General features: G+C 42.4%; 1 protein-coding gene across 14 annotated transcripts in view; it reads right to left on the reverse strand.

The window, feature by feature from the left end:
* MAGI1 (membrane associated guanylate kinase, WW and PDZ domain containing 1) overlaps positions 1 to 27,187 on the reverse strand; it is a 633,893-nt gene that overhangs the window by 125,138 nt on the left and 481,568 nt on the right. For all 14 annotated transcript variants that reach the window (XM_045990411.1, XM_045990404.1, XM_045990403.1 and 11 more), the window contains exon 3: positions 3,927 to 4,046. In XM_045990411.1, coding sequence (XP_045846367.1) covers positions 3,927 to 4,046 — 120 coding nt within the window. The remainder of the gene's footprint in view (positions 1 to 3,926; positions 4,047 to 27,187) is intronic.

Genomic DNA, 27,187 nt, shown 5'->3' on the forward strand with positions numbered 1-27,187 from the left:
AACTTACTGTCTAGTCCTATTCAGAGCAGTGCTACTGAGATCTCTGTGCAGGGATGCTCACTGCCGCCATGTTCACAAAGTACCCAAAATGGCGGGGCGGGGATAACATCCTACATGTCCACCTGCAGGGGACGGGTCAGCATACACTGGGATACCCCACAGCATTTTAAAAGAGCAAGATAGAACTGCGTGGGGCAATGTGGAAAGATTTCCAAGACATGTGAAGTAGGAAGGACAAGAGTAGAGGGAAATGAACAGGAGTCCATTGGCGCATGCCAGGTGTGTGTACGTTTTCTGAACCTCTGCACTAGACCCTTTCACTGTGGCTCCCGATGGGGAGGAAGGGAAGCAACTTGGACTTAAGTATGTTGACATTCTTTACTATAGTGAGGATTCCATCACATACATTTATTACTTTTACTGACAATAAGCAAAGTGGCTTGCATTAAAGTGTGTTGTGGGGGTGCCTGGCTGGCTCAGTCAGTTCAGTCGGAGCCAGCCAGGCACCCTCAGCTGCATGAAAAGCACGCAACTCCTTATCTTAGGGTCATAAGTTTGAAATCCACATTGGGTGTAGTGATTACTAAAATAAATAAATAAACTTAAGGAAAAAAAAACCAAAAAGAGTGTTTTGCATTATTATACTAGACTTTTCCTCTCTGGAACCAGGACAGGCCAAGGGAGAAAAAGCCAAGCAGGAAAAAAAAGACGGTGAATACCTGGGAAGTAAATAAAGATGTTTTACTGGCAAATGCCCTGGTTTACTGTCGAGTGGGAGGGGGAGGGGGGCGCACCAGGGTGGCACTTTCGGACCACGGTGTGTGTAAATCTAAGAGCTGACGCTGATTGAGAGCTTACATGGGTCAGACACTGTGCTCAGCCCTTTCCAATTATTGTCTCATTTAATCCTACCTGTGACGAAGCGCTATTATTATCTTCATTTTACCAAAGGGAAAAGGGAGACACAGAGCATTAAGCGACTTGCTGGAGGGCACACAGCTCCACCGCAAAGAGGCTGAAATTCCGTCTTAGGCAGGGCGTCAGGCCAGCCTGCACGCTTGTCAGCGTCCAACAGACAGAGCCGTCGGGGCCCGTCCAAGGGAGGCAAGGGCAGAGGAGGTTCTCTAAAGATCTAGCCAGCCCTATTCCTTGGATGGTATCTGGCATTTCATAAAAATTCCATTTTGCTTCGAACTTATGAGAGTCAACATAATACACTTCAGTGGGTTCCAAAAAAGTATGAGCTCTTTCATATGGTAGGGAAATTATACAGCTAAAAGGTCAAAGGCTGAAAACACGGAACAATCAAACGGCTGAAAAATGGACTGGGTTAATGCTGGGCCCGAGAAGATTTCAACTCCAAAACAATGCAGCAACGCTCACAGAAAGACGGTTCTATACCTGACAATTGGACACTCTCTGAAAAACGTTTCCCTGTTGCTACCCACCATGCAGTTAGGTCAAAATACGGACGGGTTATTTCTACAACTTTTTAGTTACATCTCGGATCTTCTCCTTGGGGTTTGGGGCAAGAGTGTGAGGATCTGAAAGTCCGACTGGGCCGGGTTTGGTTCCAGGCTCCAGCATTCCAGCAGCTGTGGTACAACCTTGAACATGTCCCTAAATGTTGCTTGGTCTCAGTTAATCCATCTGAAAACGCCATGATCATAGTCACCTCTGCCCAAGTGATACAATTAAATGGGAAACAAAGTGACTCCACCTCTACATCATTTGTAATCGAAACAACTGGAGAGAATGAGTTTCTCTTCCTTGTTTCCCAGACGAGTTGTTGTCTACACCACGTGCTTGGCTTTTCCAATCCAACACATACTTTTTGGCATTGCACAACTACTCTCGCCCTCAACCTTTCCAAAAATGCAAAATTTTTTTTTTTTAAACATTAAGGGATTCAAGCTCCCCAGATGGGCATAATAACAGATTCCAAATAAGAACAAATCACTTTCTGCAAATGAAAGAGGATGCACATTTGCCCTATTCTGGGCCACGTGAATTTTTAACTAGATTTGCATTTGCAAGACAACCTTGAAGAAGCTCCTGGTGCATCCAGTTAGCCTCCTTCCCTCCCCTCACTCATAGGCTTTAGTGAATTTTCCTAGCTCTGGGTTTTCTCAGACCCCCTCCCAGTTTCCCAGCCACCAGTTTAAGGAAACTGAGACAATTGATAATTAGCAATGCACTCAAGGGAAATACTCCTGAATTCACAATCAGAAATTTGATTAGCATCTAAACACAGCCCAGTGTATATTCACAATTTGGAAATGAGCAGTAGGTACAAAGATAATGCTCTTCCTCCTGCCCCCCTCCAACGAATATCAAACTATAATCAGTGTAACTAAGATCCATGGCCATTACTTAACCGTTAGCCACTGCCTGGAAAAAGGGCTATTACTATATCAAAGCTATAATATCCCTAATAAAATAATAGTCCGCTTTGCACGAACATTTTGTTTTTAACAAAAAGAAAACAAACTACTACTTGAAAATATCCCTATGATCACCAAATAAATCTACTCTTGAAAATGTCCCCGTGATCACCAAATAAATCCAAATGTTAAAAGACTGTAAAGAAGTACACATGATAATTTGACCAAGTTAATAATCTGACCTAGTACACTGGATATTATGCTCTTCTGTCTCAAGTTATAACACTCAAAAGAGCAATCGAGCTACAATATTGTTTTCAAAAAATGTATGCTGACTTTCTTCCCTACATCTGGCTTTGACCCTGCTCTCTCATCTGGGGTATCTCATCCTATAGACTTATTTGCATTTGTGTGAAATGATTTATGCCTATGTTATTCAATGCAGTAGTGTTGTGAGATATTAAAAATCTTTATCCAGTGGGAACCAGTTAAATAAATCATGGCCATGCTGATACAAAGAGATTACACAGCCATTTAAAAAACAAAACAATTCAAGGGCTCTATTACTGAAACTGTAAAGAACTATAAGACACTGTTAAAAGACCAAGGTGTCAAACATCATGTATTATATACTACCTTTTTTACAAAATAGCGAAGAAATGAGAGCACATGCAGAGAGCCACACATGGTTATGTGCACACACGGCACAGGTGTCCTTGTATTTACAAAAAGAAATTTCAGAAGGGTGAGCAAAAACTCACAGCACTGGATGTAATACGGAGAGAAAGGAGAATCTGAAATTAGGCAGATAAAGATAGATATACGAAAGAGATTTCTTATTTCATACTTTTGAGATGCTGTGCTTCATGAACCATATATATGTATTATCTACTCAAAAGATACATTAAAAATCAATTAGTGCTAAAAAAAAAATGACATTCTATTCCTTCAAGTTTAAAACAACACCTGTAAGGTCACATTTTGTAATTGACCATGATTTTTTTTCTCCTCTTTTTTTTTTCTTTTTTCTTTTTTTTAAGACTTTATTTATTTATTTGACAGACAGAGATCACAAGTAGGCAGAGAGGCAGGCAGAGAGAGAGGAGGAAGCAGGCTCCCCGCTGAGCAGAGAGCCCTGCATATGGGACTTGATCCCAGGACCCTGGGATCATGACCTGAGCCAAAGGCAGAGGCTTTAACCCCTCTCTTTTTTCTAATACCATGCAAGCCCATACTACACAACACCACCACCACCACCACCACCACACACACACACACACACACACACACACACACACACACGTACAGTCTTCAATTAATAAAGGAGAAACCTCTTGGACAAAAAAAGAGCCCCAAACTATTCTTAAAGAGGCCACAAAGCCTTACACCGTGTATTTTCTCCATCCCAGTAAGGTGACCTGCAGTCTCCTACAGTTGATCGGACTCTGCTAGTTCACACAACACTCCTGCCTGCATGGCTCTGGAGTCTCTCCAGAGCCCAGGACAGAGGCAGCCTCACCGCCCTCACACAGATACACTCACCTTCATAGGTGCCGACTTCCAGAAGGGTCCCGCTCTGCTCGAGGTCCAAGAACTCCTTCACAGTCAGAAAGTTATAGTCCACGCCAGGCACTTCTCCTTCTCTGGGAGATCGGGTTGTGCCTGCAGCCGACAAGACAGATGCACAAGACACCATCAGTCCGTGAAAACAGGAAGCTCCCCATTCGGTTGTAATTGGAATAACCTGTTCTGTAGGCTGGAGAGCCTAAGCCTGCCCACCCATCTGCCCAGACAGGGACCTGGTAAGGACAACTTTTTTCTAACAGCACAGCAGCCTCACTTCCACCCTCTCATGCTTGGGACCTTTGGATGGGAGCAAGAGCCATCCAAGCACAGCTGGGTAGCCTGGGGTGAGTTTTTATCATTTCTTAAAATGCACTGAATGAAAAAGGCAAATGGGATTTTAGACGGACAACATTCACAATCAGCACCTTTTAGGACTCCAGTAGATCCTAAAAAGTTATCCACCTTAAGCTCACAGCCTAAGGGGTTTATATTTTTAACAAAGGCCTCAAAATTCCTGTGTTTTGAAGGATATCCGGCAAGTTCCAATGTAATAAGCCCTTTGAAGAAAATGACACCCACTGCATAAACACATCACCAGAGAAATGCAATTGCCCAAGATGGGTGGTTGGCTATCTCCCAGGGATTAAAATGCTGCTGCTCTCTGTGTAATTAATAGGTTTGATGAAAAGAGGCCACCCGTAAGTTCTGACGGGAAAGAAGGGGCACTGAATTTGCTAGAAAATTCTCCCCTTGCACATGATCGTTCTCTCAATGACTAATAAATACAACAATTCTTCTTATGAATTATGTAGGGTCTCTAGAGGATTTGAGTCACCTAGCTCAGGTGCTAGGATCTGGACCTCTCATTTTAGCCTAATCTCCACCAAAAGTGTAGAAATAGTGTGGAAGGAATGTGATTTACACACAAACCGAGAACAGAAAACAAATCAAGAAGCAATTATGCGGTGTGTGTAAGGAACCTCTGTTAAATACTATGAAGCCTCAAAAAAGAGCAAAACACAGGATTTCTGCTCTCACATTCAAGTTAGGTGATATGATCCACATAACTCGTTTTGCAAGGCACCATACCTGTACTGCTCTAAGGTTGATGTTTTCCTACATAATAAGCAGGGATTTTTCAGTACTCCTAAGAACTTAGTAAGCAAGGATTTCCCCCTAACCCTAGAAACTTTAAAGCAATTCGATAATCAGCTGCATGTACCTTGTGGCTCTAATGTTCTCTCAACACTTGTCTATGAGAAAGATCATGTCTGCACACCTAACGATACCATCCAGAATTTCTCTTAAGTCAAAACCAAACCAAAACAAAACAAAACCAACCACCAAAAAACCCCCAAAATCCCCCAAATCAAAAACAAGCCCCTCAACACTTGTTGCACACTTAACTCAGGATAAATACATTTTAAATGAGCCTGATTTTTCTAATATCTGAAATCAGAGCTTTATAAATAGCCTCAAACTCTCCATGGTATGGTTGTATTGCATACGTTTGCTTATCTGGAGCTTTCCGATAAAGAAGCTGCTTGTATCCGGAAGTCCACTCTTGTACGATTTCCTGATTTGTTCCTATTTCGGGCTTCCCCGGCAGATGAGGACAAGCCCTTTCAGGTAGCTTACAATTTTTAAATTGACATCTTCGATGTCAGACACATAACAGGTACTGCATTAACAAAGAGAATACCAGAAACTGTCGCCGAGCAGGTGTCTGCAGTGGGAATGATAAGTTCAAGGCTTGCCACTCCTCCCAACTTGTGTTCTTAGCAACTTAGGTCCTTGGCTTCTGTTATTACTTGGTTTCCTCATCTGTGACACAGGGATAATAATGGTACCTACACTATAGATATGCTGTGTGTACTGAATGAAATAAATCTTTTAGAAGACATAGCTCAGTAATCATCAGCACATACGACAGTTTATGTTATTGTTAAAGTAAAATGAGTTGACAGGATGCTACAGTTCAAAGGCTATATATATATATATATGTATATATATATATATATATGGGCAAAGGGGCAAGACAGGGGCAAAATATGTGTGTGTGTGTGTGTGTGTGTGTATTTATATCTTATTACATCTCTCACTAGGTTTCATTTTTTTCAATAACTATTTATTGAGGTCCCAATTCATGCTGGACAAGAGTTCAGGCACTGGAGAAACACTGGAAAACAAGACAAAGCCCCTACCCTGGTGAAATTTACATTTTACTATGAAAGACAGAAAACACATGTGTGTGAGTACAACAAAATTTCAGGTGGAAATCACCATAGGAAACAGAGGTTAAAGTGTATCAGAGCAATATAGGTTAAAGGGTTTAAAAAATATCTGGGAAGAAGGAAGTCTGCCGGGGAGGAGGGCAGCTATTTCAGGATGGGAATTAGGGAAAGCCTGGCTAAGGAGGTACCACCCAAATGTAGAGCCCTGCCAAGGTCATGGGAATGTATTCCAGGCAGGGGGAAGGGCCAAGAACTCTGATGCAGGAAGGGCAAAAAGGCTGGAGGAATAGTGACAGAGTAATGGAAAAGGGTTAAGGAAAGCCATAGCAAACACTTCATATTTTATCCCAAGGAAGATGAGAAGTCACTGGAGGGTTTTCAGCCGGGGGGTGGTGGGGTGGTGTGTGCTAGGATTCATTTTTAAATGATCATTGAGGGGTGCCTGGGTGGCTCAGTGGGTTAAAGCCTCTGCCTTCAGCTCAGGTCATGATCCCAGGGTCCTGGGATGGAGCCCCACATCCCGCATCAGACTCTCTGCTCAGCAGGGAGCCTGCTTCCCTTCCTCTCTCTCTGCCTGCCTCTCTGCCTACTTGTGATCTCTGTCTGTCAAATAAATAAAATCTTAAAAAAAAAAAAAAAGATCATTGAGCTTGGCAGAGAACAGGCTTTGGGCAGAGTGAGGTGGGGGGTGGGCATGAACAGAAGCAACGAGATCAGCGAGGTGGTGATTACAGGGTCCATGGGAGAGAAAATCAGGTCGTGGTCAAGAAGAGTATGGCAGAGCTAGTAAGAAGCCATCAGATTTCTATCATACATTGTGACTATTTCAAATAGCTGTGACACAGTCCACAGGATGGACGTATTACACTCATCAAGCCACACGGGGTCTGTATTCGGAAGACAGAGCTTGTTGATGGGAGTGGATGGAGTGTGTAAGAAAAACAGAGGGATAAAGACTGACATCCCATTCTTTGACCTGGGCAAACAGCCTTGTGCCCTTCATAGAAATCAAGAAGACAGGGGAGGAAGTGATTCTTAGGGGAAAAACATTCATTTAAACATTCATTAAAGTGTCTCAGAGCAATACAGGTTAAAGGGTTTAAAAGAATCTTGGAGGAAGGAAGTGTTCGCTTGGGGACATGTGAAGTCTGAGATGCCTATTAGACACCTAGATGCGGAGGGCTGTGCACAGCTGACCAGGTAAGTCCGAAGGTCGGAGTGCAGGTTGGGACATAAAATTGAGAGTGATCAGTAAACCACTGGCATCTGAAGGTAAAGAGAACAGAGATCATCTGGGAGGGTGGGGTAGTACACAAAACGAAAGCAAAAAGTTGGAATTGAACACTTAAAACCCTGTAATTTTCAGAAAGAGAAAACACGGACAAGCCTCAAAGGAGACTAGGAGGTAGCGGTCAGCAGGGCAAGGGCAAAAGAAGAGGGTGTGATGTCCTGGGGTCAAGTGAAAAAAGCCATTTAGCCTGCTACTGGGAAAACACAATCTACAACGTATTGGGAAATCCCCGTGTGGGGCAAGAAGAGACGCTCTTTGAAACTCGCTTTGAAGGGATCTGTCCTAAATGTGTTCTACAGGGCAACGGAGTCTCCAGACCAAAATTCCACGAGCTTCATCTATCTCCCATCCCCAGGCCCACCCCCTAAAAGTGAAGATAAATAAAACCAATGAAAGATTTGTTAGGTTTTTAAAGTCTTCTGAAACCAGACAATGGTTTCTTGGTAGGTTTTTTTTCCCCCCTCCTTGTTGAGCCATCTTTTCTCTCCTGTGTCTTTCAACCATGTTTTTAGAACCCATCTGTCATACTTTAAAGACAACAGTCACCCCTGGGTCTTAATTTCCTGTAAGGATTCAAAATTATGAAGAACTTCAAAAATGCTACATTTTAGAAGAAAACATGAAACTCGTAGATACCATTTTCCCGTGTAAAGGCTTCGTGGCCTTTGAGCTGCAGGAGAAGGAGATGAGGGCGGGTGAGTCTCCACCCACAAAACCTTCAGGGTTTATTACCCAGACAAAACCTTTCTACTCCGCCGGCTAGCAGGAGGTTTACTCCCAGTTATCCTCTGAGCAACCCGCCCTGGGTCTGGGCCAACATGACCAGGCTCCATTCAGCGACGCAGGGAGAAAAGGGCAGGGGAGGGGACCCCGCCTCCTCTTTTCTTCTAGCAGAATGACAGGCTGCCGGCTGGACACACGCCTGGCAGATGGCATTTCAAAGGGTTTTCAGGAGCCATCTGGGGTGGGTACAATTATTATAAACCACGCTTCTAACAAAGCCAGAAGGGTTACTTCCTGGCAGAAGAAAAGTAAAACAAATTCTATCATGTTCCTCAGGGACAGCATATTAAAAAAAAAAAAAATAATAATCACCAGGCTGACAAACTGGGGTTTTCTACAGCCTACAACACTGCCTTCTGCTTGTCTAGCCAGAAACCAGGCCAACAATATCTTACAGTTATTAGCTTTAAGCAAATATGCACAGTGCTCACCTCCTTGCCTTCAAAAAAACCAACAAACACACAAACAAAAACAGGAGTGAGAGCTAAACAGTAGGAAAGGATGAACAGCATCCATTTATTGGATCCTTACTTATGTCCCAGGCGAGGTGTTAATTACTAAATCAATATTACTATATTTAATTGTTACAAGAAATACGAAAGTAAGGACTGTCATTACACTCATTTTATTGATGAGGAAGTTGAGAGTCAGAGAAGGAAAGTAACTTCCGAAGGTCATGTGCACAATTAAGAAGGAAATTAACTGCCCAAGGTCATATAACAAGTAAGCTGAGCAGAGCTATGGTCTCTTAGGGGAAAAAAAAAAAATCTCTTTAGATATTTGTAGCAGCAGGGTTTGTAGCAAAAACAAAACAAAAAGACCAAAGCAAAAGCAGTCCTCCAAAATGAAAAACTAAGCACCCATACATATGGGAATGATTGAGTGAAATATGGTAGATTCACCCTCAGGAAATTTTTTTTGACTATGTGAAGAACAGGGAGATCTACACACAATTACCAGAAAGAATGCCCATGATGTTCAGTTGAGTGATACAAACAAGTTACTGTGTAAACTTGAATAATACGTAAAATATTGCTGCATGTTACTGAAAAATAGAGAAGGAAGCTCTATGGGTGCTGGATGTTTTTTAAATTAACAAATAGTTAAGTAGGGGAATAATACTAAATCCTTAGCTGAGGTAACCTCAGGAGTGTGAGTTCAGAAATGGGAAAAGGCAAAATGATTGTTTCTTTAGAGAACTCTCCGACTCTGAATTGTACCAGTGGGTCTGTAGTTGTTCTGGCATTTTATAAACTGAATAAAATGATTATTTCTGGGGAATCTTTATTTATTTATTTATTTTGACAGACAGAGATCACAAGTAGGCAGAGAGACAGGCAGAGAGAGGGGGCAGCAGTTTCCCTGCCGAGCAGAGAGCCCGATGCAGGGCTCGATCCCAGGACTCAGAGATCATGACCTGAGCCGAGGGCAGAGGCTTAACTCACTGAGCCACCCAGGCGCCCCTATTTCCGGGGAATCTTGAACAATCTGATTCCTGGATATCCTATTCCAGTATCTTCCATATTAATTTAGTCCTTGCAAAAACATGCAAAAGAATTCAGGCTCCATGTGAATCAAGCAAATAACATGTTCCAAGATTTCCATGTCACAGAAAGCCAGCACTGACATGGACACTTGCCTTTATATAGTGGATAGAAATATACTACATATAGGGGCATCTGGGTGGCAGACAGGTAAGCATCTGACTCCTGATTTTAGCTCAGGTCATGCTCTCAGGGTCCTGGTATTAAGACCCCTGCTGGGTTCCAAGCTGAGAAGAGAGTCTGAGGAGTCTCTCTCTCTCTCCCTTTCCCTCTGCTCCATCCCCCAGGCTGGCTCACACACTCTCTTTCTCAATCTCTCAAAAAAATTAATTTTTACTTTAAAAAAAAAACCTCAATCTGTTCAAGATTTACACAGAGTCCTTTCTCAGTGTTAAAATGCCTACAAGATTTCACCAAGGTGGTCAATACTATCAACCCTTACCACCACCAGATCATAACGTAACAAATTAATTTGAGCTACGCCCTACTGAATGTCTCCGTATGAATTAGCAGTGCCTCCAAAGGTTCGCCTTTTAAAGCTCGAGAGGCTGCTTGCTTCTTATGCACCTTTTATGGTTCATAAATTTTTAGTGTACCTGGCTTGAGTGACCCTTGCTGAGGAAATCAGAAAGTGACCTTCCTTATCAACGCTACAAATCATTGGCTCTATACAGAAAGGGAATTAGATTTGGAGCTCATCAGCTCTCTCTTCTTAATCTGAAAATTCCCTTGAAATATCCAATTGAGGCAGCAAACAAAATCTCAGGGATGGGACACAACATGCCGGTTCCTCCTGCTATGTATTCCCAGCACCACCAGGCTTTCGGGCAAGCTGTCGCTCAGCACCTGTCCAAAAGGTCTCAAGGCCAGATTGCTAATAGAAGAATCATTACCCTACTAAGATTAAATCGTTAATAGTCAATGGTTTCACCTGCTGTGAAATTAGTCTGGGTCCTTCTTATCAAAATCTAATAATGAGACTTCAAAAAATTATAGTTCCTTTAGCTACCTCCAATGTTAAGGAAGGATCATTCTATATAATAAAGCCATTATGTGCATTGCTTGAAATTCATTAGATATTTGGGACAGGCTCATGCTGCTCATTTTTCCAGCTGATGGAGATGGAGCACCGTTGAATGTATTGTTCCCACAGATTCACTCAGTCATTCCTCACACAAATTTGGCCATATCTCAAGATGCGCAGTCCTGTTTACTAAACATTTGACCTTCAAATCAAACTTTTTTAAAAAAAATGTAGGGCGCCTGGGTGGCTCAGTGGGTTAAAGCCTCTGCCTTCGGCTCAGGTCATGATCTCAGGGTCCTGGGATCGAGCCCCACATCGGGCTCTCTGCTCCGCGGGAGCCTGCTTCCTCCTCTCTCTCTGCCTGCCTCTCTGCCTAGTTGTGATTTCTCTCTGTCAAATAAATAAAATATTTTAAAAAATTTAAAAAAAAATGTAACTACATTCATGTAAAAAAGAAATGCTTAACTGGCACTCAATGACTAGAATAGTTTTTAAAAATCATACAATACCAGAAGCTGCCAAAAGTACAGAGTCATTAGAACTCTCACACACTGCTGGTAAGGTTGTGACATGGTACCCCCACTGGGAAAAGAGTTTTGGCATTTTGCTACAAAATGAGACATAAATTCATAGTATGACCCAACAATCATGGAGACAGACCAATCCCAAGGATGTAAATTTCTTCATGCCCCAAACAGATTTAGAAACAAGAGATCCACGAATGCCTGCCATAGTCTTACGTGTTTGACAGACTTGAAAAACAAGCAATTTTTTTATCTTGCCTTATATGCGGCAACAGGCCCCCAAACGTGTCACTAGAATGTGGACTCCATGCGATCTTCCTGGATGTTTAAATAGAAACCACTCACTTTTACCAAAGCTTCTGTTATCACCACACAAAGTATCCAAAAAGACTTGGGGACAGAAGTCAAACAGACCTTTTCTCAGGACAGAACGTGCATTTGTTTAAAACAAGTCCACCGTGCTTCTTCCTCATGTCCTTTCAAATCTACATTCCTTGGGAAAGAGACTGAGGAAGCATAGCAAGGCTAGGCCATAGTACAGGACTCCTGAAAGTGTCTCTTGACCAAGGGATAAAGAAGAAAAATATCAACAGCCGCTATTTATTGAGAATTTACTATGTGCCAGGGAATGGCAAAGTATGTACATCACAGAGGACAATATCCTGATGATTGGGTGAGAGCAAAGCTTGTTAGAATTGCCTCCCCCACTCTCCCCTGAGACCTTCACCCAACCCAGGCCAGCATTCTCTTTTTTTTTTTTTTTTTTTTTTTTTTTGGAGAAGAGAGAAAGCCAAAGGAGCAGTGCTGAGACAGGAGATGGGGAATCAAGGAAGAATTTTTTTTTTAAGATTTTATTTATTTACTTGAGAGAGAGAAAGAGAGAGAGCATGAGACGGGAGAGGGTCTGAGGGAGAAGCAGACTCCCTGCTGAGCAGGGAGCCCCATGTGGGACTCGATCCCAGAACTCCAGGATCACGACCTGAGCTGATGGCAGATGCTTAACCAACTGAGCCACCCAGGCACCCAGGCCAGCACTTTCTAATGCATGCTTGCACACCTTTCATTCTCTTGACAATTATTTCTAAGGTGCTGGCTGGGGTCAGGAGATGGGGATGAGCAAGATCCTTAGAAAGCTTAAAATCTGCGGGGGAAGAACATAAACAGGGGAAACTAGAGGAGCTCTGGGTGCTCCTATCAAAGGGAATTATTAAAAAGAAGACGACAATGACGACAAAGAAGAAGACCTAAAAGTGAGAAAACCCGGGAACAAGAGATGGAAGAATATGCTAAAGAGTAGGAAAAAATTCCAATGTGACAGGAGGAGACCCTTGAATGAGGCAGTCACGGTGCCCTGGGAAGGGCTGCAAGTATCCAGTCAGACTCTTTCTTGGTGTGTGAGTGTGGAGGGCAGGGGGAGATGAGAAAATAGACAGTGGAAGGAGGAGATAAAGACTCAAAAGGCTGGCGGTCTCAGATGTAACAGCTCAGGGGACTCAAATGGCATGGTCACAGGAATGAAACTGTCAGTGAGTGTCAGTGAGCAGCAAACGCGTGCACGCACACACACACACACACACACAAGCTGTGCTGTGTCTTCAACAGAACAAGGTTGTCTTCAAAGAGCCCAGTGTCTGATTGGGTTTGTGTCCAATCCAACTTGATGCCTCCTTACAAACAACGGAAACCATCCCTTAGGGCATTGTAAAATAAAATAAAGAAGGGCAACCCAGGGGTGCCTGGATGGCTCAGTCGGTTAAAGCCTCTGCCTTCAGTTCAGGTCATGATCCTGGGGTCCTGGGATTGAGCCCCGCATCAGGCTCTCTGCTCAGCAGGGAGTCCGGTTCTCCCTCTCTCTTTCTCTCTCTCTCTGCCTGCCACTCCTTCCTTCACTTCAAAGGAAGTCTTCGTGAGGAAGGAAGGTCACACATGGTGTGATGGTTGTTCTTATGTCTCAACCTGACTGGGTTAAAAAATGCCTGGTTACCTGGTAAAGCATGATTTCTGACTGTGTCTGTGAGAGTGGTTCCTGAAGACATTAGCATGAAGAAGACCACCCTCACCAGGTGTAGGTGGGCACCACCAATCTCCTGGGGGTCTAATTAGAACAAGAAGGCAGAAGATGCACAAATTTACTCTGCTGGAGATGAGACACCATCTTCTCCTGCCTTCACACTCTTGGGGGTAGGGGTTCTGGTTTCTGGGCGCTCAGAGTCAGACCAGGACTTACAGCTTTGGCTCGATCCCAGGACCCCAAAATCATGACCTGAGCCACAGTCAGATGCTTAACTGACTGAGCCACCCAGGTGCCGCCCCTCGCCTTTCTATCCTGATCAAAACAAAGAATACTCACTAATTACGTATTGAATGGAATAGTGCCATGCTGCTGAACAGCAAGTGCGTAAAGACGACTGTTGTCAAGCTGTCAATAACTCACACACTTGGTATCAGAAGATCCTTTCAGGTTCCATCTTGCATGTAGGAACACCATGTGACAGAGGCACAGGGATCTCACTGAACAATCACACCTAAAACCCTGGGGATAAATAAGGACTTGGCATTTGATTCGCTGTGCTGATGATTTGAAAAAGTGGCCTAGATACCAGAGATGGAAAGCATCTGATCTGGTTTTCATGACCTTACTTCTAGCTTTACTCTCTACAACTGTGATTTAGGACGAAGAGAAACCGGTTCTGAGTGTCTGATCCAGGTGAATCACCAACAGGAAGACAGCTCAGTAGCAACCATTCAGATTATCAGTGCATGCTTCTCCTGAAGGCCAGGTGTCCTCTGTCATCAGAAGTCTGAACAGGTCACCTTTCAAGGAGAGCCACACAATGCCAAGGATGAGTGGGGAGCCTGCAGACTGCTGAGTACACCACATGATGATATAGAAAAAGGATATGTATTTGCCCAAGGAAGCCTCTGGCAAGCAACTGACTCCTGATAAGAAACAAAGGCAGTAATTTTTCAAGAGGAAGGAACTCAATATAAGCAGAGTCAGGTTCTAGTTCCAGCTCTGCCACTAAATTAAATTTTGACACTGACCTTAGAAAAATCCCTTTAAGTGCAGTCCATGTCCTTGCCTATAAAACAGGGAGGGTAACTACTGCAAGACTGTGGGTTCAAAACATTTTGTCCCCTGAGTGCCTGGGGTTCTTGGTCACACCACTTGGAAGAATGAAGAGGTAGACCAGTGAAGGGTGGAGGGCAGCAGAGCAAACTTGACCGAACAAGAGTACAAAGCTCGGGGAGAGGGTGAGGGCCTGAGTGGGTTGCCCTCAGAGTTTCTAAGTTTGGGGGGTTTTATGAACTCTTTGGCAGAACTATCTTAAGCAATCAAGGCTTTGGTCCCATATTTGAAGTGATTATCTCTGTGCTAATGGTCTTTTGTTTGCTGATATCTGGGGGCTTATGTCATAACTGCCCCTTGCCCACGATATCGACAAATGCTTTGTTGTTAACTGTCTTATTTTAGGACGTCTTACAGAAGTCATTTCTGCAAGGGCTGCAAAGCAGAATGTCAGTGCGGTTCCAAGTCGTGAAATGGGATGTTAGTGCTGTTTATTTGAGCTGCCCTGAGTCCGTATTTTCTTGTTGGGGATCCTGGCCCAGACTACCTAACTGTCCAACCAACTCCTAACATATGTATCACAGAATCTGTATGAGATAACAAATCAATTGTATTCATAGTAGTGCCTGGGTGCCTCAGTGGGTTAAGCGTCCACCTCTTGATTTCAGCTCTTGTCATGATCTCAGGGCCCCGGGATAAAGCCCCACATAGTGCACCATGCTCAGCACTGAGTCTGCTTGAGATTCTCCCGCTCCTCTGCCCCTTTCCCTGCTCGAACTCGCTTTCTCGAATAAATAAGTCTTTACAAAATTTATTGTTCATTATAAAAGTCTGAACTCAGGCTAATATTTATACTTTATTATGCACTGACTCATTTAATCCTTCTAACAACTTTATCTGCTAAGTAGTAGTATCTACTTAGTAGTACTAAGATAGTACACTATCATCCCCACCACACGGGTAAGAAAACGTACACGGAGAGATTCGGTGACTTGCCAAAAATTACACAGCTGGTAAATGGTAGGGGCAAGATTTGAACCCAGGATCTTGTGGCCACTGAGCAGTGAAAGCTCCTGTGTGCAAGGAAGATGCTGGGATGGGGAAACAAACTGGTGGGGGGAGGGAACAGATGACTCTCCAGAGTTCTCCACCTGGGAGGGAATAAATCATTACATGTCCTTGTCAAAGAAAGCTAAGGGGGCTGATGAAGTTGAGTGTGTGGGTGTGGGGGGGGGGATGCTTCTCCTTTATGACTTCTTTGATCCCAAACCCAACTCTCAGGAGCCATGTCTCATTACTCTTCTTTTTTTTTAAGGTTTTATTTATTTATTTGACAGACAAAGATCACAAGTAGGCAGAAAGGCAGGCAGGGGCGGTGGGGGTGGGGTAAGCAGGCTCCCCGCTGAGCAGGGAGCCCGACTCAGGGCTCGATCCTAGGACCCTGGGATCATGACCTGAGCCAAAGGCAAAGGCTTTAACCCCCCGAGCCACCCAGACGCCAGTCCATGTCTTACTACTCTTAAAGAGAATGAGGTAAATTGGGCCAGAATCCAGTGAAGAGGGAAGTTAGGCAATAACTTGAAACTAAATATTAACTGCTCTTTCTCTTTTACACAGGGGAGGCACCCCTGGCACCATAAATTCACGGAAATCCTGCATTCATTAAAAACAGGAATGTGAAAATTCTCAAGTTGTCATTGATTCATTTTCAACATCCAGCATTCAGGAAACAAAGGATAAGAATCTCCAACACTAGAGGCATGCTAATCAAAAATCAACTTTTGAGAATTATCTTGAGGCATTTTTGTTCAGAAAGGAATTCCGGCCATCAGTAATGCTATATCTTAGTACTAAAGGCTGTCTATGATAAAAGGGGATTACATCGGATAGGCTTTCTCCATTATGACAGGTAATACTTTTTACCTTCTCTGAATTAATGATAGCAACTGTCTGTATAAGATGGAATGAATGAATTCCAACAATCTATACTAGATAATTTCAAAAACAAACGTGAAAGAAAATGATTATTTTGGTGAAAAGGTATAATTAATTAAGAATATCAAGAGTCCAGAAATTAGGTGACTTTGTAAGTCCAATGCTGAATGTTTCTAATATGTGGCAGCTTCCTTTCTTTAGCTTAAAAAAAAAAAAAAAAACCAAGAGTGACTGCTAACAAGCATGTGGTTTCTTCTGGAGGTAAATGAGAATGTTCTGAAGTCCATTACAATGGTAGCATGGTTTTAGGAATACAATAAAAATGCTGAATTATGCACTTTCAAGGGATGAGTTTTACAGAAACAGTACTGTGTATCAATAAAGCTGTTAATATTATCCCACAGAGATACAGAGGTAAATACACAGTAGTCTCTGTCCTCAAGGATATTACAATTTAGTACAGGAGTTGTTATATTTCCATGAACAATATGTGCATTCTGTAACAATTTAACAGCTGCTTCCCTGAGTCCTCCCAATACACAAACCAAGCGCAAGCATGAGATCAGGAATTACTGACCATTTTATGTCATTTTCCTAAAAACTGCAGGTATCTAGAGTTCTCCCAGAACGACAAGATAAAGAAACGTTATAGAAACTAAAATCAGACTTGGTTGAGTTCAAATTCCAGCTCCTAATATTTACAAACTGTGCAACCATAGCGAAGAGAAATATTTTGGGCCTTGGTGTCCTCAGCTCTAAAATGGGAGGAATGATAACATTTCCTTCAGAAGGACACATGTAAAACGTGGAGCCTGCTCGGAATATGAATTCAACAAACACCGGCCACCAGGAGAGGAGCGTCACCACTGTCGACACTACAGCATACTGCTTCTAAGGGCAACAGTTACGAAAGAAAGAAACGAAACGAGATATTGATCATTCGTTACACTGCTAACACGGAACTCAGGTTTTCTACACATAATGCCCAATTCAGTTCTCCCCAGTGGGCATTCTCCCCTGATCTACACAAAATCTTCTATCCTTAATCACTACCTTTGAAAACCTCTCACATGAATGTCCGGAACTTCTAATCACAACCTGTTGCATTATCTTTTGATAAAAAAATCACAAAGTCGGGGTGCATGGGTGGCTCAGTGGGTTAAGCAGCTGCCTTCAGCTCAGGTCATGATCCCAGGGTTCTGGGATCGAGTTCTACGTTGGCTCCCTTCGTGATGGGAAGTCTGCTTTCTCCTCTTCCCCTGCCTCTCCCCCCTGCTCATGGGCACTCTCTCTCATTTGAATAAATAAAATATTAAAAAAAAATAAAGAAATCAAAGTCAACAAAATTAAACATCATAATTTTTGTTAATCATTTATCATGAAGCGCTGGCATCCACCTATAAGAAAATGCCTATTGCTAAAAGACAGTGTTGGAATTGGAGGACCTCAAGTCCCCTAATTCTGAGGTATCATGTTATTATTCGGATGATTAACTCCTTCTAATTGAAAGGATGTAACAGTTGAATGGGACAAATACTATATGGCTGAATATAAAGAGAGAAATCAATCTATGCTTAGTACCCAAACAGAGCAATACTAAGAGCAATTCAAGATGGATATATTAAAAAAAAAAAAAAAAAGAGGGGGGTTGCATTGATTTCCTAAGTACATTGGTTCTCAGTTGACAAAGGCATGATAGTTCTTGAAGCCTTCGCGAATTGACAGTCGAACAGTCCTCACCATGTACATTTTACTTTGGCTCCCATCAAGTATACATTCTCCTATGTCAAAGCAAACCAGGGGAATATTGTGTAATGTGGGCTATGACATGCTACAAGAAGAAACAGAAGTTAGCTATCACAAGAAGCCTGTACCAAAGAGAGTCTACAGCCCACTTACATTTCTCCTTACCAAAAACACACAGAAGTATGGCCTGTGCAGTATAAAGGACAACATAGTGGGAACAGTAAAATTTCTAGGATACCTCAGCATCGTCTGGAAGAGTCACCGAGTGGAGAAGGTAAAAATTGGCCATTTCTTTCTCTTCTTTAATAGGTGCTTCTCTCCCACCCCCTTTTTTCATACCAGCATTCATCTGGCAAAGGCTTTACTGACACCCAACACTCTTTTCATATTCAAAGACTGTCTTCAGAAAGACAAAGAACTGTGAGTAATGTGAACATCACTTAAGGGTGGGTTCCCAGGGAGTTGACTTCACTCTTGGGACTCTGCTACTGTTCCTCCGCCACTTACGCTGTTCCCTCATTAACGATGACACCAGCAGATTCCCAGAAAGCTGAATTACTCCTCTGACTTCTTCCCACCCTGGGACTATCCATTACTTTATCTAATGCGGGCCAATTATCTCCATAACTATAAGTCACGAACAAAAAAAAAAAAAAAATGGAGTTGGTACAACTACAAAATGATCTAGAGCCAGCTGATTAACTATTATTGCCCTCATTTCGATTAGTTCACTTCTCAATGAGAAATTACAGTCTCACATTTATGTAGGACCTCTCTCACCACAACTCTTGTTCATTTAATGTTACAGACTACAATTCCTAGACAGCTGAGTCATAGAAATTAGTTTTCATTCTTACGCTAAATTAGGTAGTTTTTGGAGGTGAAATTAAAACCAATTATTAATGCTTCTAAACATTTGCTTGGAAAATGGAGACGGTGATGCACATATGCCTGTGCTGATGGGATAAACTGAAAATCCTGTGTGTATTCAGACGGACTTTTACAAGAACTATTACATTACACCATTTTGGGAGATCTCAAAGGTCTTAGAAAATGGCACTTTTTAAAAAGGAAAATCAGGTAGAAATCTTCATTCTTATAAGTTACTTAAAATAATTATTACATAAAACAATATATTATTCTATGCTTCCTAACAGAAACTGGTTCTTTTCAAGCATCCTTATTTCAGACTTTTTTTTTTTTTTAAGATTTTATTTATTTATTTGACAGAGAGAGATCACAAGTAGACAGAGAGGCAGGCAGAGAGAGAGAGAGGGAAGCAGGCTCGCTGCTGAGCAGAGAGCCCGATGCGGGACTTGATCCCAGGACCCTTAGATCATGACCCGAGCTGAAGGCAGCGGCTCAACCCACTGAGCCACCCAGGCGCCCCGCATCCTTATTTCAGAGATGTCAGGTGGGTGAGTGGGCTGCCTTCTAAGATGGCTACAGCATGTTAAGCCTGCAGGATTCTCCTTAACCCAAGAATCCAAATTATGCCCTTGTGAGCATATACAACTGATTCCACTATGAGTCCAGATCAAATCAAATCAAGGGTGAAATCAATGACTGTTATTAGAGACAGAAATTTTAAAAATCAACTCATGAAAAGTGAATGGCGTCTTAGTTGAGACATAGGAATAATCTCTTAGAAAACAAGGCGTCGTTTTACTTGTGTTTTATTTTACACATATTAATTAAATTCCGTATCACACGATTATTATTGGTCCTCACCCTTGGGTTTCATCTAATTCGTCATCCCTGTCAAGACAGCCTGCTGATCAAGGGCAAAGGGAGGGTAGAGGCAATCTTTATTTCCTTCATTTGGCAGGAGGCTAGGACTGCCATTAGCTTCCTGTCAGCAGGTGAAGACCTGCTGATGTGATAGATGATTCTGGAGCTCTTACAAGCAGTTTTCACCACATACCTGCCTCTTAACCTATTTACCCAGAAGTTACACTCTCATCTTGTGGGGAAAACCACATTTTTTTTCTCAGAGGGAACAAAGAGTCGAAGTCTTTAATAAATCCAGAATCTACTGCCATAGCCTTCCACAGCCATGGCTTCTTGAAACAAAACCAAAAAAAAAAAAAAAAAATTTTTTTTTAAAGGGTATTTAATTGAGCCACCTGGGAAATCCAGAAAGCTGTTTCTACCCTCAACATGTAATACATGTTCTATCTGAGAAGAGTAATAAGAGATTAAAGCTATTCATTTTAAAAGAGACATTATAACATTTTGTACAAGAAAATTGTTATTTTATGTAGGTAAAACAGGAAATGAGGCACTTAAGAGGAAAGAGTGGTTCTCTAAACCATTCAATGAATACCAACTAATGTCAATTAATGACATTTACACCAAAATACATGGAAATGGAAAAGAGAAGATTCACAGAATAGGACTTGATCAAATTTTGAGAAGTGGCTAACTTTAAAATGAATAACGTCAATGCCTTCGTCATCTCTTCAGATATAAAAAGTACCTGCTGTAAAAAAAAAATCTAGAACCCATCAAGGAGCACAAAGAAGACAAACGTCGCCACCATCCAGATAGGGACACACTCTCAGTAGCAAAGTGCCTGAAGTCCCCAGTCACCACAGCAGGCATCCCTGTCAATCTACAATCTACACTCAACAACCATGGGCCTGTAGTTCACAAGGAGAATACACTGCTAGTTTCCACAACCATGTTCGCACACCTGCCACTCACATGCTTCTGGTCACACAAATCCTGAAAACGAGGGTGACAATACGTCATCAAAGTTTATTGGAGAAGGGAGTACTGATGGATCCCAAATTCAGAAATCCTTACATGAGGTCAAGGGATTGGGACAATAAAAATTCCAAAATTCATCAAAAGCAAGAGAAGGAAAAGCAGCCACAACAGGAACAGGGGGTTGAATGACTAATACAAGTCTACTATTATCACAACCACAACCAACTATTTATTCAGCACTTACTATAAATCTCAACAGAATTGTGAGCATTGTATTAATATCCCGACTTCTCAAATCCGGAAACAGGATTGGAAAGGGTATATTACTTGCCTCAAACCATCACACAGTTAAAGAGGGGGCCTTAACCCTCTTAATTCTGGAATTAAACCCCCAGATTTCCTGACTCTGGGGCCTAATCTCTAAAATTCAATACCATATGCTTCATGTCACACTCTGTATCTGCTTGTTCTTAGAAAACTCCAGGCAGGATCCTGCCTCAGGGCCTTTGCACTTGCTATTAACTCATCTCCATCCCTACCACACTTTTGCCCCAAGTGGCCACTCTTTCACCAGACTGCCTCATGACTGCTCCCAAATCTCTTTCAAGCATTTGCTCAAATGTCCAGCTATGGATTGAACTGTAACCCCTCCAAAATTCATACTGTGAAGCCCTCGTTCTCAGTGTGAAGCTATTTGTAGGTAGGGACTCTAGGAGGTAATTAAGTTCAGTCAAGGTCATGAGTATGGAGCCCTCAAGATAGTATTGCCTTTATAGGACAAAACACCTTTAAGAACTCTCCCTCTCCCTCTCTCAGATTCTCCCTCCCTCACCCTACCTCAGATTTTCCCAGTCTCTCACATCCCTCTGCCCCAGATTTCAGCCTAAAGGCCACTTTGCAACTGAACCCTTTCCTGGATCTAATTCTCCTTCCTACACCACTGCATATTTCCTTCATGGCACTCTCCACACTCTGTAACAGCTTATGTCATCTGCACACTGATTTGTTGTCTTTCTCTTTGACCAGAATATTAACACCCTCAGGACTAGGGTTATGTCTATGCCATCTCATCCGCAGTGCCTAGGACAGCCTGGGTGTGCTGAAAGAAAGGTACACTGAGACTTAGCTAACATCCTAAGACAGTAAGTCCTTTGAATGTTTCCGGAAAAGGAAAGGCAGAGGAGATGGGAATTAGTGATCTCAGGGAAACCCTGCACCCTGGAGTTCCCAAACAGATTTAATCCCATAGCACTATGAAATAGTAAGTTATAGTCAAAAAGTAAGATACTTCAAAAATATTAACACCATGACAATTTAAACCTGGGTTGAAATCAAGTTCCTCCTTGTATTTAACAAATCCTTACTAGACATCTGCTATGTATTGTTCCAGGTACTGGGATACAGCAAAAATAAATAAAATAATAAAATAACATAATAAAAAAATAAATAAACCAGTTTCCGTCCTCATGGGGTTTATACTCTAATAAGTGAAGATACACAGTAAATAAGCTGATAAGTATGAAATGTGCCACTCAGCGTAAGGGAGAAAAAGAATAAGAATGGTAGGAAATCGTAGGTAGTGGAAGTGGAGTTTCAACGTCCTGCTTTGGGAATGCCTCACTGAGAAGGTGCTGAGGTCTAACGGAAGGGAGGGCAGGGGTGATACAGAAAACCTAGAACATAACACTAAATGCAAATGTCCTGAGGCAGAAACATACTTGGTTCCTGAATTACAGTGTGGAGGAGAGATGGTAAAACGTCAGATCAGAGAAGATGACGAAGACCCAGTAACACAAGCGGATGGAGGCCACTGTAAGGACTTCAGCTGTTACTCTGAGTAAGATGGGTTACCCCTCAAGGGTCCTCCCCAGAGGAGTATCATAAGACTTTACAGACTTCCATTATAAAGCGATCACTCTGAAAAAAAAAAAAAAAAGATCACTCTGTCTACAGAATTGAGAATAAACTCTATGATGGACCAGGAGGGAAAGAGGAACGATAGTTAAGAGGCTGTAATAGTAAGTGAAGTAATAGATTGTGATAGGGTCAAAGAACCACTAATCCCTCCCATTCAAACATGGAAGCCAATTCTCCTCTGGAATGTGAATCAGCTCAGCCACTCACCTGGCCAAGAGAATATGGAAGAAGTGATGCTGCGTTATTATGCCCGAGGCTCCCCAGAACGATTCCTGCGGCTTCTGATTCAGTTTCCTTGACTATGTGCTCTTGAAATCCTGCAGCCATGCTAACAGGAAGCTGGAGAGACCCATGTGGAGAGGAACTGGAGTCCCCAGCCAACAGCCCCAGCTGTTCAAAATCACTTTCTAGCATTCCAAGACTTTGACTACCCCTGAGAACAGTTAACAAGGAGGACTCTACCAAGTCCTCGTAACGAGACCAACCAGTCCCACAAGACACAACTCCTGACAGATCTCTTCCATTAAAACATCTTCTGTGCCCTGGAACACAGACGGACCCACTTGGTTACAATGGTGTCTTGGTCGACTGTAAGGGGAACATACACAAATCCCCCCAGCAAATGGGAGCCTAACTGCAGATTCGTGATCAAAATAACTGCTTTTCAATGTTTTTAAGTCACTAGGTTTTGGAGATGTTTGTGACATAGCAAACATGTAATCAGAACAGAATCCATGACAGCTTGGGCTAGCCGTAAGGCCACAGATAAGTTCCTAAGCATGTACTTGGGAGACATTACATTAATAGAGTTAAGAACCTGAGCTTTGGGGCGCCTGGGTGGCTCAGTGAGTTAAAGCCTCTGCCTTTGGCTCAGGTCATGGTCCCAGGGTCCTGGGATCGAGCCCCACATCAGGCTCTCTGCTCAGCAGGGAGCCTGCTCCCCACCCCTGCCTGCCTCTCTGCTCACTTGTGATCTCTGTCAAATAAATAAATAAAATCTTAAAACAAAACAAAACAAAACAAAAACCTGAGCTTGAGTCAGATTTGTATCTGAACTCAGCTATGCCACTTCCCAGGTGACCCTGGGCAAATAACTTGATTTTTCTGAATCCCACTTCTCTCATCTGTAAACGAGATTAATGACAGGGCCTTGTTCCTGAAGTTATTGCCAGGTTATGCTGAGATAATATACGTAAGATACTCGGCCAGTGCTTGCCACATAATGAGCACTCCTAAAAAAAGAAAAAAGGAGAAAAAAGCTAGCTAAAGGATTGATCTGTCACTTTTGTTAAAACGGTAATATAGCACAGAACATTCTGGAAACGGAAACTTCTGTGGGATGACTCCCTGATTTCCATTACATCACAAAAAGAATTAGTCCCAGGGGAGTAATCAACCACAGTCGACTACCCATCTTGTAAGAATGAAGAGTGTTTATGAAAACATCATATGATTATCTGCCAGGTTACTTGTCGAGAGCCTCTCGTGACTGGTGAAACACGGCAGTAACGGAACAACCTTACTAAATAATGCCAACTCTCAGCATAAAACCTTCCCCCAGTTTTAAGAGCATCACATCTATTTGGGCAAAGAGTTCCGCCAACTCAGTGGATGGCTATTACAATGCCCATTTATGAGACTCTGTCAATTTATAAAAGAAAAGATCATGATTTTATCATTGCGTCCCAACTCATGCTGCTGCTCATGGGGGCAAACTCTTGATAAAACCCTGGGCACAAGACGTAGGCTCCACCACAGAGCGGAAGGGACTCCAAACCCATGGATCGCTTTACCACTTTATTAACCTGGGCTTGATAACAGATCGCTGTTTGAGATACTCTCCTCCTATTTCCATTTTATTACAGAGAGTATGCTGAAAAGAGAGCTGATTCCAACAGGAAACTTCTCGAAGTGGCATTGAGCCAGAACAGTAAAACTCTGACCCAGCAGCTATAGCAAAACAGAGAAGCCTGCTGCCATATATCTCTGCATTAAACAAGCAGCCTGTGAGATACATCGCTGGATGGACACTGAAAGGAATATTGCTTAGAAAAATATCAATAGCCCGCGATTCGGGAGCAAGTACAACAGATGTTTAGAATTGGTTTAATAAATATTTAAATATGTGAACCGACATGCCATTAGTTTGTGAAATATAGGTTTCAGAAAATATTGACTTGAGGCCTGTATTACTTACTGAGTAAATACAAAGTACAATGAATATTCATGAACAAAGAACATTCACTGTTTCAATGTAAATAGGCACACCTGAGTTCCTGAGTGATTAGCTTCCTATCTGGCGGTTCCTAGATTATGATAAATGTTATACCCCTTACCATATGTTAATGAGTAATTTAAGGCATGAGAGCTTTTATGAAGAGTCAAGTTCTCATTTCAAACTGCAAAATGTGGAAATGCATTAGAAAGTCATTATAGCTTAAGAGTCATAAACATCATTTTTACCAAGAAGCCACCATTTATCTGTAGAAGCATAAACCAAAGGTTTTTTAAAATTTTTATTTCTAAAAACTGGTAATGGCTATTAATCTTATTGCTTATTTCAATAGGACGAATGTCTCTGGGATGTTACTCTATCATTTCCATTGTTCTTCTTTACAGCAACATAAGCTTAAGGTAGCAATGGGTACAGACAGGTAGCAATCAGGAGACATATTATCACACAGGAAGAAAAGATCCAGAACCTGACCCTCCTTTCACTGTCAAACAGTCTTCTTCAAAAATAATGCTTTCTTCCCCAGTGTAGCCTACAAATGTCAACATAAAAGTTAAGTCAAATAAGTTTGGAAGGCACTAGGTGTAAACCAAGAATTCTTTCTGCAAGACTCCTTTAAAGTCCTTCATATGCTCATGCTCATTGTTGAGTTTCTAGAAAGGATAAACTTGGCTGTGTTTACCCAACTCTCTCCTCATTGGGCATTCCACAGGACTCGTGCTGCTTGGTGCACACTTTGAGAAACATCAACACAGGCTGGTGAAATTTGCGTGCCATTTTCTTTAATCTCATAGGCAGCTTACTCATGGTTTTGAGGAACTCAGTATCAAGAAAAGATCCATCTTCTGTTGTTTTGGAGTTTTGTATTGTTTTGGTTTTTTTTTTTTTTTCCATTCCCACATGAAGCCAAGTTTAGGATGAAATCTCACAATGACTTGAGACAGGAAACAGCTTCTGGACCCAGGAAACAACAGCAGCACATTGAAATCTAATTACATCAGCCACCTGTTTGTAGGCCTCCAATGGGTTCAGAAAATCTACAAGATAAAATAAAATTTTTGAAGAGTTCCTGGTAGGTTTTTCCATGACCTACTCCTGCTGTCCGCCCTGGTCATACCTGTCACCACTCAGGACCTCAGTTTTGGTATTCCTGGTTCCGCACAACTCCCTCCTAAGTAGATGCATGAAAGGCAGAGAGCTCTTAGCTTATTCAGCTGAAGGCAGCGCCTACCACGATTGTCTACACTTGGAGACCTTACACCTGTTATTCCTCCATCAGAAAATGCATATGCCACCAGCTCCTGCTAGACTCCCTTATGTTCTCTTGGCTTTAGGCTCAGCTTAGACATCATTTCTTCTGGAAAACCTTGCCTGATACACAAAGGCTGGGCTGGGTATCAAGACTATGGGCTCTCAAAGCATCTACTCCATCCCCACAACACAGGACTTACTACTCTCCTTTGAAATGACCTGTTAACTTCTTCCTTCAACCAGCCCATCTATTCCCTGGGGACTGACGAGAGGGTCTAGGCACGCATACTATGTCTAGTAATGAATCTTTTAGAATATAATCAATCAATCAAGTATATGTAGTCACTCAGAACGTAAGAGAGCCCACAACAGTCACGAGCAAATTGATGAACCAATGCACACCAACCGCTTAAGAGTGAGGAGTTCTGGGGCACCTGGGTGGCTCAGTGGGTGAAAGCCTCTGCCTTCGGCTCAGGTCATGATCCCAGGGTCCTGGGATCGAGCCCCGCATCAGGCTCTCTGCTTAGCAGGGAGCCTGCTTCCCCCTCTCTCTCTGCCTACTTGTGATCTCTGTCTGTCAAAGAAATAAATAAAATATTTAAAAAAAAAAAAGTGAGGAGTTCTACTTCAGATGCTAGGGATGTCTAATGAGACAATGCTCTGGTTTACACCACTGTGAATGTCCAAGAGAGAATTACAATGTAATCCTGATAAACACCACTGAATAGGAGCAAACACAAAGAGTAAAAAAAGTGAAGGAGGGAAAACAAAAGAAAGAACACAGAAAAGCAAAAATGTTTCTCCATTTAAATGAACGTCTGTCCTGAGAGAGCAGGAGATGGGGCGCTGCTCCCCCACTGGTCTCAGCTACATGTGGACCCCAAAGTGAGCACCCTAATCCCACGGGAAACCTTGACCTGAAACAATTTTGTTTTTCCCGATGGGCTTGAAAAGTTAGGACTCAACTGCAGAA

The sequence above is a fragment of the Meles meles genome, chromosome 20, assembly GCF_922984935.1.
Source record: "Meles meles chromosome 20, mMelMel3.1 paternal haplotype, whole genome shotgun sequence".
NCBI classification, from domain to species: Eukaryota; Metazoa; Chordata; class Mammalia; order Carnivora; family Mustelidae; genus Meles; species Meles meles.